We start from the raw sequence: 14,296 nt of genomic DNA, 5'->3' as shown, positions 1-14,296 counted from the left end.
ACGCGCGGAGAGAACAGAGCCGGAGAGGAGGGGGCGGCTGAGAGCCTGGCTGGCGTTCCCTAGAGGGAAGGAGATAAAAGCTCCTGACTGTGCTGAACCCCAGACCCAACAGCGCTGAACCCCAATTCTAGGCCAGACCCTGGGGACCCAGGCTCAAACAGAGAGAGCCTGGGCTGTGAGATGGAATATCAGGGGAACGGTGAAAGGCAGAGCCCCCGGAGGTGCACACATTGCACGCAGAGGACGGATTGTTGACTCTGCTGCTAGATTGCCCTAGCGGGAAGGAGACAAAAGCTCCGGATTGTGCTGAGCCCCAGTTCCGACTGCACTGAACCCCAGTTGTAGGCCAGACCCTGGGGACCCAGGCTCATACAGAGAGAGACTGGGCTGTAAGGCAGAAACTCGGAGGAGCGGTGAAAGGCAGAACCCCTGGAGGCACGCACATTGCGAGCAGAAAAAGGACAGTTGGCTGTGCCTCGGGATTGCCCTGGCGGGAAGGAGACAAAAGCTCCAGACTGCTCTGAACCCCACTTCCAATCCCACTTCCAACTGAACTGAACCCCAGTTCCGGGCTCATTTGGGGAGAGACTAGACTCTTTGGTAGCAGGCGAAACTCGAGGGCACCTCACTCTCAGAGGTGCTTGCAGGGAGTACCAAAGGACACTGAGGAACACTGAGACTCAGGAGCCACATAGGGCGTGGTTGATGGAAGTCAAGGCTGTAGGCTCCACCCTGAACTCCGCCCCATCCAGGCAGAACACAGAGACTTTTAAGGCTACCAACTCAGGGAAGCTGCGAAAATGCCGAGACAAGGAAATAGATCACAAATGAAAGAAATGGAGGACAAAAAGCGACTGGATATAGAGTTCAAAACCACACTTAAAAGGTTGTTCAAGAATCTCCTAGAAAAGGCAGATAAAATAAATGAGACCTATGAGGATATGAAAAGGGATCAACTAGAAATAATAAGGGATCAACAAGAAATAATAAGGGTTCAACAAGAAATAAAGAATGCATTGTCCGAAATACAAAATATTATACAGAGTCCTAAAAACAGAATGGAAGATCGCAAGAATCAAGTCAAAGATTTGGAACATAAAGAGCCAGAAGACACTCCTCCACAGAAGCAAGATGGCAAGAGAATCCAGAAAGTTGAAGATAATGTAAGAAACCTCTGGGACAACTTCAAGTGAACCAACATCAGAATTATGGGAGTCCCAGAAGATGAGAGAGAGCAAGATATCAAAAACAAACTGAAAGAAATAGTGGCAGAAAACTTCCCCCACCTGGGGAAAGAAATAGACTTACAAGTCCAGGAATTGCACAGAACCCCAAACAAAAGGAATCCAAAGAGGACCACTCCAAGACACATCATAATTAAAATTCCAAGAGCAAAAGACAAAGAGAGAATATTAAAAGCAGCAAGAGCAAAGCAGGTAGTTACCTATAAAGGAGCACCCATACGATTGTCAGCTGATTTCTCAACAGAAATCATGCAGGCAGACGGGAATGGCAAGAAATATACAAAGTGATGAATAGTAAGAACCTACAGCCAAAAATAATCTACCCAGCAAAGCTATCACTCAGAATCGAAGGCCAGATAAAGAGCTTCAGTAATAATAATAAAAAAAAGCTAAAGGTGTTCATCACTGCCAAACCAGAATTATATGAATTGCTGAAGGGGGTTCTTTGGGAAGAGAAAGTAAATAAAGATTAAAAACTATGAACAACAAATACGTAACTATCAACAAGTGAATCTAAAAACCAAGGAAATTAAAAAAAATCTGATGAACAATATTAACTGTTGAATATAATAGAATCAGAAGTATGGAAGGGGAGTGAATTGACGATTCTCGGGGAAAAGGGGAGAGGGGGGTGCGGGAAGAGACTGAACATAAACAGTGCACCCATGGATGAGGACAATGAGGGGTGGGGAAAGGGCAGAGGGTGGGTGGGAACCTGGTGGAGGGGAGCAATGGAGGGGGGGGGAAAGAGGAACATTTGTAATAATAAGAACAATGAAGATTTATTAAAAAAAAAAAAAAAAAAAAAAAAGTAAGCCGAAGCCGGTTTGGCTCAGTGGTAGAGCATCGGTCTGTGGACTGAAGGGTCCCAGGTTCGATTCCGGTCGAGGGCATGTACATTGTTTGCGGGCACATCTCCGGTAGGGAATGTGCAAGAGGCAGCTGGTTGATGTTTCTCTCTCATTGACGTTTCTAGCTCTCTATCTATCTCCCTTCCTCTCTGTAAAAAAAAAAAAAAAAGTAAAAAGCACAGGTTTCAACCGCACCTGTTCTTAAGGAGCATTGGTCTTTCTGCACCAGGAAACAGTGCAGCTAAAAACCTTTCAAAGTCATTCCATGGTCTTCAGCATAGAGTCAAATTCCTTAATGTGGTCTACAAAGTCTATCAATCTCATCTTTGACCATGAATAGCCAGGCAATTACAATTAAGTAATGAGTGGCCCAACCTAGAGTGGACTGGATTCTCTGCAATCAGAAGAATCTAGAAAAGGAGACTAACTCTAGCCTTATTCTTCAAACAAAGAAGAACCTGGAAAAACAGAAATGAACCCTCTCTAGAGGAAAGGTGATAAGAGCCTCTTTCCTCTATCTGCAGCATCTGTTTAGGCTTTTCCAGACTCTTTTGGGTCTGGGGACCCTCGGGCCTCATCTCTTCTTTATTTTTAAGGTTTTAAAATTGATTTTTAGAGAGGAAAGGAAAGAGAGAAACATTAATCAGCTGCCAGCTGTTTCTTGCACACCTCCTATCAGGGATGGAGTCCACAATCCCTGGCATATGCTCTGACTAGAAATTGAACTGGCAACTTTTTGGTGCATAGGACAATGCTCAACAAACTGAGCGACACCAGTCAGGTCTCATCCTTTCTTAGTCTGAGCTGGGATGGCTAAACTGTTTCTAGAATGGAGCAACTCTGGACCCTACTTGTCCCCTTACCCAAGGAGGTTCTAGTAATAAATTATGGGTAGAATTGACTCCAGGTGGGGTTCCATCATTCCCTACCTGGGTGATACCCCGAGGTTTGTCAAGCAGGGAAGTTACCTCCTGGGCCCTCACTAGAAGCTGGTTTCACTTGGATTGGACGGTTCATCTGAAAGACATAGGACCAACATATCCAGTCAGCATGACTGCCTGGCCCTTGGGCCTCCCGGCTTCTCCATCCCTGACTCCTTAGGATCTAAGCTCTGGCACCTTTGAACTCTGCTCTCCACCTGTCTCATTTGGGATTATATATTTTCTCTTAAGATTCCTTCCTTAAACCTGGAATTTACAAGGTGCTTAAAACCTGAAGGGTTGGGTGTTGGGAAGTTCAGTGGCAAGTGCAGGACAGACTGCGGAGACTAATGAGATTCTGTTGCCTTGGGCTCTGGGCAGGGACCACGTGAGGCCTATCCCTCTGGCTCCTAGACTTCCTTGAAGACTTTGGGTGGGAAAGTAGAACTGATATTGTAGATTTGTGGCCTCAAATATAATATAATTCTGTGTCATTTAGATTAAACAATCTGGAACCAGACAGACTTAATGCTGTCTATTCCCAACTCTGCCATTTAATGGTTGTATGATTTCCAGTAAGCTACTTTCTTATTCAACTTGTTAAATGGGGGAGAACCTTTACCAAGTTTTTGTGTCACCACACTTCCTCATGGATGTTGGCATTCTTCAGGGCATCATCTGCAGCCCTGCTCATTCTGCTCTTCTCATTCTCCCTGGATAATCTCATCCAGTCACCTATCTTCTAAGCTTCAGACCCACATGCCAAGATGCTTGCTGGGTATCCACTAAAAAGTCTCACTGGCACCTTCCACTTGACATATCAAAACCAGAGTTCATCTTTTTGCCCAAATCTGATTCTTCCAGTCATCTAAGCTATAAACCCCCAAAACAGCTTGATCCTTCCTCCGCTCCCCCCCACCCCCGCCCCAACCAATTTTACCTCCTAATTCAGGGGTTTCCTGATCAGGGGTGGATAAGAATCACTTGGGAACCAAATCAGATTCTTAGGCTGGGGGATTTTACAAGTTCTTAGGTGATGTAAATATATTCTACTCCACACATTCCCATTCCCCAATAACCCTGAGAGAATTCATGACTGAATCTCCATCTCACTTTCTTCTCATGGGTGTTGTGGATCACATGAAATAATGGGGGCACAAAAGGTCTTTGTAAATGGCCAAGAACTGGGTGCATAGGGTGTGATGAATTATTGTTGAGACAGACAGCTTTATTGCCAGAAGGAAAGAATAGCAGCCTTCCAAGTCATGGAGAAGGAGTACTGATACCCAGATAGCCTGAGAAGGTTATGATCTGGCTCTCTCCTCTCAGCACATGCACTATTTTTGCACCAATCAAAAGTCATTCCATCCTCTACCAATGTTCTTGTTGCTGAGACAGAAGGCAGTTTCCTGTTACCATAGCCGCAAGTGCTACCCAGTAACCATGGTAATGCCCTGGCAGTCACAGCTGAGCAATTTACTTTGTATAAAATTTGAAGATGGAGAGTGACGAGGGCTTATAAAAAATAAAAAAAATAAAAAAAAAGGAAAGGAAAACAGGCCAAGCCTCAATCAGTGCTATTACCCTCTCATCCAAAGCTCATGTTCTTATCTGCTCTGACACACTCATCATGGGTGGTGGAGCACCTACAATGTGCCACTGTGAGTGGGGACCAAGTCACCAGCAGGACTCAGGCTGCAGTCTAGAGAGGGTGACAAATCAATACAAGCAGATCAGGGTGAGCTGGACAGGTCTGGACCAGAGACAAGGAGAATAGGACTTGTCCCTTGGCATGGCCACCTGTGATTGTGGAGGAGAGACCAAGAGATAGAAGACTAGAGATACGAGATGAAGATAAATGGGAAGACAGAAATCATGAGAGAGAGAGAGAGAAAGTAAGAAACAGACCTAGAAAGGGGCAAGGGAATAGAGAAACACTGGTGGAGATAAGAAAGAAATGAGGGGGCAAGGGGTCAGGAAAGAAAGGTAGGGAGGAGAGTGGGTGGGGGGGGAAGAAGAGAAGACTCTTAAATAAATATTGAGCATTTCTCTCTGGAGCCTAGAATAATGAGCACATGTGACAGCAGTGGTTTCCACAGCAGCTGCTTCCTTAGGCTGGATTTCCAGGGACATAGAGCTCATTGGTATTCTGGGGGATGTCCCTGTTCTCCTCTACAACTTTTCTATTCTTGGATGGAGACTTGGAATTAAGTGGTATGTACATGTCCCACATGGACTATGAGTGAGAAGCTGGGCAGCTAGGCTTTCCACCACTTGGGCATGCTAATAGCATTTTCTGAACTTTGTGAATATCCCCAGGCTGGGGCCTTTAGGGGAGACAGTGATGACCACACAAACCCTATCCTCAAAGTCACACAGAGTGAAACATAATGCCACCATTTTCTAAGAGCCTAGTGTGTGCCAGGCCCTTCCTGGGCATTTTATATACTTTGTCTCTAAATTTCTTTCAACCACTATGCAAGGTAATATCATTGTCTCCATAGTATCCTATAAGATAAAAGAGTATTATAATATGCAGAGGCTTCCGCCATGAGGTCAAAGATCCTGCCCCCATGTTGACACAAGATGGTCACCACAAGATGGCCAGCAGGGGAGGGCAGTTGGGAGGGACTAGGCCTGCAAGGGAGGGCAGTTGTGGGTGATCAGGCCAGCAGGGGAGAGCAGTTAGGGGTGACCCAGGACTGTAGGAGAGATCAGTTGGAGTGTCCAGGCCTGCAGGAGAGGGCAGTTAGGGGTGACCAGGCCTGCAGGGGAGGGCAGTTAAGGGCAAACATGCTGGCAGGGGTGCAATTAGGCATTAATCAGGCTGGTAGGGGAGTGGTTAGGGGGTTAATCAGGCTGGCAGGCAGAAGCGATTAGGGGCAATCAGGAAGGCAGGCAGGTGAGCAGTTGGGAGCCAGCAGTCTTGGATTGTGAGAGGGATGTCCGACTGCCCATTTAGGCCCATTTAGGATCAGGCCTAAACGGGCAGTTGGACATTCCTTGAAGGGTTTCAGATTAGAGGGGGTACAGGCAGGGCTGAGGGACACCCCACCACCACCCGTGAATGAATTTTTTGCACTGGGCCTCTAGTAGAGGAGAAAGCTGAAGGTGAGGGAGGATAATCACATGTCTAAGATCACATGGTGGGCAAGTAGCTGAGCTAAAATTTGCACCCAGTTCTGTCTGACACTGAAGTCAATGATTTTTGCATTGAGCTTCTGGGCTCTGTTTTTAAGACATGAACACAAGAAAAAGGGCACAGAGGGACTGAAGCCACAGGAGGAGTGCAAGGTAATGTGCTCTGTGAAAAGCTGAGTTCAGGTGGAGAGGTTGACTCAGGAAAAACTTCATAGAGGAGGCAGATTTGACCTGGGGGTTCATTTGCAAGACTGAAGTCATTGGGTCATGTGGAGATAATGGGAGATGTAGGGCTTTAAGCTGAGCACTCCAGATGCCTTGGGCATGGAGAGGGAGCTGCCAGTCTGAATAAGGAGCAAGGGTTCTGGTGGGCATGGAAGTAGCCAGCATAGAATAAATTATTTAGGGTCAGATAGACATAGATTTAAATCCTAGCTCAACCACTGTCAACTAAATTCTCTGAGCCACATTAGTAAAAAGGAAAATCATGACCTACTTTGCAGGGTTGTGGTAAAAATGACAATGGTTAGTTCTTAGTAGGTGCATCAAATGTAATACGAGCTTCTTCTTTTCTTTTTGTAGTGGGAGGGTGTGAAACAAAAATAGGCAGGGGACAGAACAAGACAGGTTTTGAAAATGATGACAAAGAATTTTAACTTTGTTGTATTTCAAAGGCAATAAGGATCTAAGGGAAGATTTTAACTAGGGGAATAATCTTATGAAATATCCCATGAGCTGTCACCATGCAGAGAAAAGATTTGAAAGGGGCAGATTAGAGGTAGAAAAACCAGTGTGATACAGGTAAGGGGGGAGGGCAATCTAGAGAGGGCTAAAAGAAATGGACAGATTCAAGAGATGTTTCAGGAGAATTAACTGGACTGAAGTTCTAGTGGATGTGGGGATTGAGGGAAAGGAGAAAATGTTGGCTGACTCTCAGTTTATAGCTTAGGTTTTGGGGAAGTTGGCAGTTTGGAGGTGCAGAGAAAGTCTGCAGGAAAGTAGCCCAAGAGGATGAGGACAAAATTGAGCTCTGGGACTAAGGTTTCCACAGTGAAGTGGTTAGGGAGAACACCCATGATTTAGGTGCACTGAATGTGGCTGAAGGAGAAAAAGGGTTGCACACATAAATTTCCCAAGCAACCCTGCCTTGCCTTGTTTCTGCCACAACAAGGAGACAGACTTGGGAGTTGGATGAGATAATCACGGTTCCTTTTTGGGAACCTTTGCCTCCTTGGCCAAGAACTTATCATGAGAACTCAAGTGAGCTCTTGAGCTTGGCTGAGCACTTATTTCCTTGATGGTTTCTTAGGTAGAGTCCAGGCTCATGTGTTATTAAGAACCAGCCTTAGAAGGGAAATTAAGAGAGAGAAAATCAGAAAGAGAAGAGAACAACCTACTCCAGGTAGTGAAGTGGGAAAGGTTTGAGGCAGTATAGATAGGCACGAGACCCTGGTCCTTCTGCCCATCAACAGAAGGAAGGCAAAATTCTACCCTTTCTCTCTCCTTGATTTGCCTAAAATCCATGCCTTTGGTCTCAGCACTGCTCTCTTCAGACTCTTCTGCTCTGATGCCAACTCCTCTCTCCACTCAGCACTCATGCCCTGAGTCCTTTCCCCTACCATTGAAAGAGTGTTTATCAGAATTTTCCTGAAGAAGGGACCACTGGTGATTCTAAGAGAGGTGTCATGAGTGCAGAGAAAAAGCAAACATTAGTATTTTAAGCACATTGCTCTATCTTACTCCCCTTCTCTAATTCAATCTACTACCAAGCCTCATTGGTTCTAGAATATATATAGAAATCCTCAAGTTCCTCCTTTTCTCCCATTCCTGCCCTATCCCCAGCTCCAGGTTAGTGTCATCATTCATTTGCACTCAAGCAACAGTGTTCTAAAGGGTAATTCTGCTTCCAATGTTGCTTCCTTTCCAAACCAACCTTCACACTGTAGCCTGAGTGATCTTTTAAAACCAATCCTTCACTCTTCCATGCTTAAAATCTCCCAATGGTTCTCCATTGCAAGCCTCTCAGTAAAGCCCGAGATCCCAATCCCAAGATTGGCAGTCAAAATATATGAGTCCTGCCTGCCCTGCTGCCCAAAATACACAATATTCTCCATTCACAAGGAGCCTTAGCCATCTTTGCTGGACACCTTCTCTACCAGTTCTCACCCCAGAATTCCAGAAGTGGCCTTTGTCTTTAGGTTTCTAGATCCTCAAATATGATGACACTAGAGGCCCAGTGCATGAATTTATGCACTGGTAGAGTCTGGCTGGACCACCCTGATTGGGCCTATTGGGCCAGGCTGGCCAGAGGGAGAAGACAATGGGCAGTTGGCAGGCCGGCCCCACTCCCTGGTCAAACTCCCAGTCTAGGGATCAATTTGTATATTAGCCTTTTATTAAATAAGATCTGATCACTATTCAGCTCTGATAGCATCTCCTCTGTGAAGCTTCTCCCTCTTCACTCCTGATGCTTCTTTTACACACTTAGATGTTAACCCTCCTGAGATGCAATGAGTTACTTCTAGGCTTGCAGATTTTTGAGGACAAAGGCTCTGATTCACTGGGTGGCTGCTAGCACAGAAATGCCTTTATGTGTCTTAGAAAAAATGTGTCCCATTCTCTGAATGACACATTTCTGCACATGGCTTGGTCAGTAGAGTATGACTGGATTTTAGCCCCTATCTGCCCTTTCCACTCAAGCTGTTTTGTGCAGGACACAACCTGCAAAAGCAAATGTACTCTGTTATAACCATCTCCTTCACAGTGTTTGAAGGGCTGGATGCCCAAGGGAAAGAAGGTCATAAGCAGGGAGAGAGACAAATTTGAGGGCAGTTTCTGAAGGTGGGGCTGAGGTTGGTCTTCACTTTCCTTAGGTAGATTCTGGAGCCTAAAGTAAGACTGAAAAAAGTGTTTCTAGCTTCATGGAGAAGGAGCTGCAGAAGATGGAACTGATGACTGAAGTCTGAAGGAAGTCAAGCTTTGATAGGTGAAAAAATTAGCAGGTGGAAGGGAACCAAGGAGAGGTCCCAGATCAGCGGTTACCTTAGGGCCTTGGTTGGCAAACTGTGGCTTTCAAGCCACATGCGGCTATTTGGCCCTTTGAGTATGGCTCTTCCACAAAATACTACGGTCTGGGCGAGTCTGTTTTGAAGAAGTGGCATTAGAAAAAGGTTAAGTTTAAAAAATTTGGCTCTCAAAAGAAATTTCAATTGTTGTACTGTTGATATTAGGCTCTGTTGACTAATGAGTTTGCCGACCACTGCCCTAGGGGTTTCTCTTTGGAGCTGACCCAACATTTCCTGGGCCCAATGGTAGTCCTGTCTGTCTCTAGGAGCCCAGATTGATATTATTCTTTCTCTCCAGAAGATAGCAGCTATGCCCAAGACCTAGTGCTTGCAGAGAGCTGGGCACTACCTCCCTCCATGCTGGTATGGGTGTGAGGCCAGGTGACTAAAGCTGCCACTACCCCTGGCAGGCCCAGAGAAAAAATTGATGGCACAGACGTTGCTGGGGCTGGCCAACAAAGACATTGATTTTCATTTAGGAGAATTAAACATTAATTTTCACTTTGTTAAACTAGATAGGGTGAATAAAGCCAATTCCTGCAGTACCAAAGGAAGCCAGGCTATGATGGAAGACTGCAAATGAAATGGTCAGAGGGGGGCAGATGTATTCAGTCACCAACCCTTCCAGAATCTTAGACTTCTGTCTGTCACCACATTGGCTCAGGTAACTGTGAATGAATTCTGGAGCCAGATTAGCTGACCTCAATGCCCAGATCTTCCCATTAGTAGCTACAAGACCTTGGGCAAGTCACTTAATTTCTATGTCCAATTTCTTCACCTGTAAAATGGGGATGCCAATAACAAAACCCTCTTCATAGAATAGAATATTAAATGACTTCAAACATGTAAAGTTCTGGAATAAATAAATATTGCCTTCTTCATTTATCTTTTCTCCCCCAGAAATTATCCAAGTAGCCTTATATCAGATGCCCTGAGCCTCATAGAGTCTTCTAGGTATCCCTTATCTTGTGGAGTCCTATGGCTTGTTGAGGAGGGGTTTTATTCTTCCAAAGTTCATCTTAATTCTCTTCAGGGGCTTTCACTTGCTTTCAGGATAAAATCCAAACTCCTCAGCCTAGCATCCAAAGTTTCCTCTTCAACCACTGCCTTCTATGGATCTTCTTTGTGGCCAGGCCCATGCTCCCATAGGTTCTCCTCCATGCTTCAACCTCATTTTATACTCATCCTGTTCCTTTTGTCTCTGCATCTTTACCATGCTGCTTCCTACATTAAATATTACAGTTTGCCTCAGTGATAATTCTAATTTGAGCAGCAGAAGTCATTTAATCCTATGGTTGGATGAATGATTTCTATTACTCCTACAACTAATGCTACCATTTAACTACTCCTACTACCAGCTAACTATAGACTGCTTGCTGTCTACCAAGTACTATGTAGACAGTAAGCAGTCTGTAGTTAAGCACTTTACATTTTTATTATTACACTTTATTACACTTTTATTTAATTATTAGAGGCCCAGTGCACAAAGTTTGTGCACAGGGTGAGGGGAGGTGTCCCTCAGCCCAGCCTGCACCCTCTCCAATCTGGGAACACTCTCACAATCCAGGACTGCTGGCTCCCAACTGCTCACCTCCCTGCCTTTCTCATTGCCCCTAACCACTTCTATGGTCTAGTTACCCCTAACTGCCCTCCCCTACAGGGTTGATCGCCTCCAACTGCCCTCCCTTGCAGACCTGGTCCCTCTCAACTGCCCTCCCCTGCTGGTCATCTTGTGTCCACATAGGGGCAGAATCTTTGACCACATGTGGGCAGCCATCTTGTGTGTTGGAGTGATGGTCAATCTGCATATTACTCTTTTATTAGATAGGATAGAGGCCTGGTGCAGGGTGGGGGTGGGCTGGTTTGTCCTGAAGGGTGTCCTGGATCAGGGTGGGGATTCTCTTGGGGTGTGGGGTGGCCTGGGTGAGGGGCCTATGGTGGTTTTCAGGCCAACCACACACCCCCAGTGACCCAAGCAGAGGTCCTAGTATCTGGAATTTACCTTCTACAATTGAAACTTTGTAGCCTGGATCAGAGCCAAGCCCCCTGGTCACTCTGTGGCTGCCATCATTTGTTTGGTTTTATGTATCTTCTATAATTGAAACTTTGTAGCCTGGAGTGGAGGCCTAGCCCTGCCAGGCAGGTAGAAAGCTTTGCTTCCTCCGTTGCTGGGGGCAACCATAGCCTGCTCTTTCCAGCTCCATGGCTGCCAGCATTTTTCTTAGGATTTATCTTCTATAATTGAAACTTTGTTTCCTTGAGTGGAGGCTTAGGCTGGCTAGGTGTGTGGAAAGCTTGGCTTCCTCTATTGAAACCCAAGCCTCTCAACTGCTCTCTGTGGCTGCAGCCATCTTGGTTGGGGTTAATTTGTGTACTCGCTCTGATTGGCTGGTGGGCATGGCTGGTGGGTGTGGCTGGTGGGCGTGGCTTGAGTGGAGTGATGGTTAATTTGCATATTACTCTTTTACTAGATTGGATTATAACATCCCTATGAGTTCAGTTTTACAGAGAGGAAGGTTAGGCTTAGAGAAATAAAGACTTGCTCCATGTCACAGAGTTAGTGAGGTGGGGCCTGGATTCATACTCAGGTCTGTCTGACTCCAGAGCCTGTATACAGAGGATTGGTGAGGGTGGCATGTTGGCATTACTTGACACTGAATCATTGAGAGTTATAGGAATCTCTTTCATGGCCTGCGTGGAAAGAGTTCCAATTCAGGGTTTGGGTTCTGGAGGAGGGCCACATACAAATGAAGAGACTTGAGACTTGAAGAAATTCAACTTGGTGACATGGGGGGCCAGGCAGTAGTCCAACTCTAGTGGGAGAACTACTCACTGCTCTGGCCCTGCCACCCCTTTTATTGAGGTTTTGGGGAAAACATCTTAGGCAACATAAACAGAAATTTACATGTAGCCCTTAGGCAGGAAATAACAGAAACTTACACAGGACAAACAAGGTGGAGGCTGCTTCAGCTAACAATATCTCAACTAAAGGTTTAGAACAATTAAGGTTGTTGACCAGCCTTCCTGGCTTCCTGTCAACATCTCTTTTTTAGTGAAACTGATTTGTTTTCCAGCAAAGAGTGAGGCTCAAGTTGCTTCAATCACATAATAGATTCTAATAGACACCTCATTAATAGCTTGATCATCTCTAGTTAAAGCTTGTCCCATTTCTAGGCATATGCAATTCAAAGGGATGATTTCTTTATATTGAACTGAAATTATTGTGTCTTTTCTTTATACCCACTGATCCTGATACTGGCCCCTGGGGCTACCTATAAAAACCAAATCCCTTTTTAGAATCTGAAAGTGGTTATCCCCACCCCTAATAATAATGTTTATCAAGATCCTACTCTATGATAGGCTGTTACTAAACCTCAGTTAATCCTCATGAGAGCCTAGGAACTAAGCGTTAGTATAACCCACTCCTTATACAGGAGGAAATTGAAGTTCAAGAAGCTATGTAATGTATTCAGAGACACCAAACTGGTAAATGGCAGAGCTGGGATTCAAATCCAGGTCTTTGAGACTAGAAAACTGGTACTCTTAATTATTATGTTACTAGAGGCCCAGTGCATGAAATTCATGCATGGGGTGGGGGGGGAGAGTTCCTCAGCCCAGCTTGTACCCTCTCTAATCTGGGAGCCCCTCGAGGGATGTTCGACTGCCCATTTATGGGAATATGGACATCCCTCTCACAATCCAGGACTGCTGGCTCCCACCTGCTTGCCTGCCAGCCTGATTGGCCTAACTGCTTCTGTCTGCCAGCCTGATCACTCCCTAACTACTCTCCTGCCAGCCTGATTAACACCTAACTGCTCCCCTGCCAGCCCAATTGCCCTTAACTGCTCTTCCTTGCAGGCCTGATCCCCCCTCCCCCAACTGCCCTCCCCTGCAGGCCTGATCACCCCCAACTCTCCTCCCTTGCATGTCTGGTCCCTCCCAACTGCCCTCCACTGCTGGCCATCTTATGGTGGCCATCTTGTGTTCATATGGGGGAAGCCATCTTTGAGCACATGGAGGTGGCCGTCTTGTGTGTTGGAGTGATGGTCAATTTGCATATTACTCTTTTATTAAATAGGATGATGCCTCCCTATTAAAGCTCCCTGGCTAAATCCTATCTTCTCAGCTAAATATCTCCAATTTCTTCAAACTATAATTCCATATATTAGTATATTTTATGTCCTATCATGGTGTCCTCAGGGTAGGCTAATGATCCTCTTAAATATGAAGCCTAAAACTGGATATAGTTCCAGGTTTGACCTGACTAGGGGCATTTCATTGTGCTTTTGTTTTAGACACATCACTCCTTAGGCAAGAGAAAATGAGGAGGGTACTATGACTACTTGGTCTTGGTGAACCTATGCTGGTTCCTAACAATCACCACTTTGTTCCTGCCACATGGTCAATAGATCCCACTTTGCCTTTTGGCCAGTGATTAGCCATTAGCCAAGGCCAATTTAGGTGCCACTGATATATAATGTCCCAGCTACCTGTAGAATTGTGTCTCTCTTAACTTTAGCCAACTGTTTAAGGTATAGAAGGAAGGCAATCTTGGTGAGTCAAGGTATCCCAAAAAAAAAATTACAGAAAGAGGACCAGAGGTACCTGTAATGAAGTATCCTAGTACTGGAGAACATGGAATACCAGCCCAGCAGAGCCTCTAAACTATGTATCTGTAGCCATGCTCATACCAGTGACAAATGTCACTAGAAACCATGATTTTAGCCAAGGTGGACAAATTATATGGCCCACAACACTGATGCCTCTCCTAAAGGATGGGGTGGGACACTTTATACAATAAGCCCATTTTTTTGAGCCAGAAGACTGAATATAAAAAAGAACCTGTAGCTGTTCAGGCACAAGCAAGCTCTCTTCTACACAGATGATACTGCTGCTAGTTTCTGGTTCCAATCCAGATCCTACATGATCCAAATGCTGGTGGACTTACCCCTGGAAGGGTCTTCTGCTCGTGCAGTGCCCTCTGAGCCTTGAGAGCAGAGTCCCGGGCGCAGTAGGTGAGGAAGGCACAGCCTGGGGAGGAAGAAGCTGGCTCAGGGGAGTTCCTGAAACCACCA

The 14,296-nt window shown here is 45.5% G+C and overlaps 1 protein-coding gene across 1 annotated transcript in view; it reads right to left on the bottom strand.

The window, feature by feature from the left end:
* CELF6 (CUGBP Elav-like family member 6) overlaps positions 1-14,296 on the bottom strand; it is a 40,825-nt gene that overhangs the window by 22,672 nt on the left and 3,857 nt on the right. The window contains 2 exon segments of the mRNA XM_036457017.2: positions 3,064-3,112; positions 14,170-14,252. Coding sequence (XP_036312910.1) covers positions 3,064-3,112; positions 14,170-14,252 — 132 coding nt within the window.

This window comes from Pipistrellus kuhlii, unplaced genomic scaffold, assembly GCF_014108245.1.
Source record: "Pipistrellus kuhlii isolate mPipKuh1 unplaced genomic scaffold, mPipKuh1.p scaffold_m20_p_1, whole genome shotgun sequence".
Lineage (NCBI taxonomy): Eukaryota > Metazoa > Chordata > Mammalia > Chiroptera > Vespertilionidae > Pipistrellus > Pipistrellus kuhlii.
The sequence above is the reverse complement of the archived record's forward strand: the minus strand, read 5'-3'. Positions and strand labels throughout refer to the sequence as shown.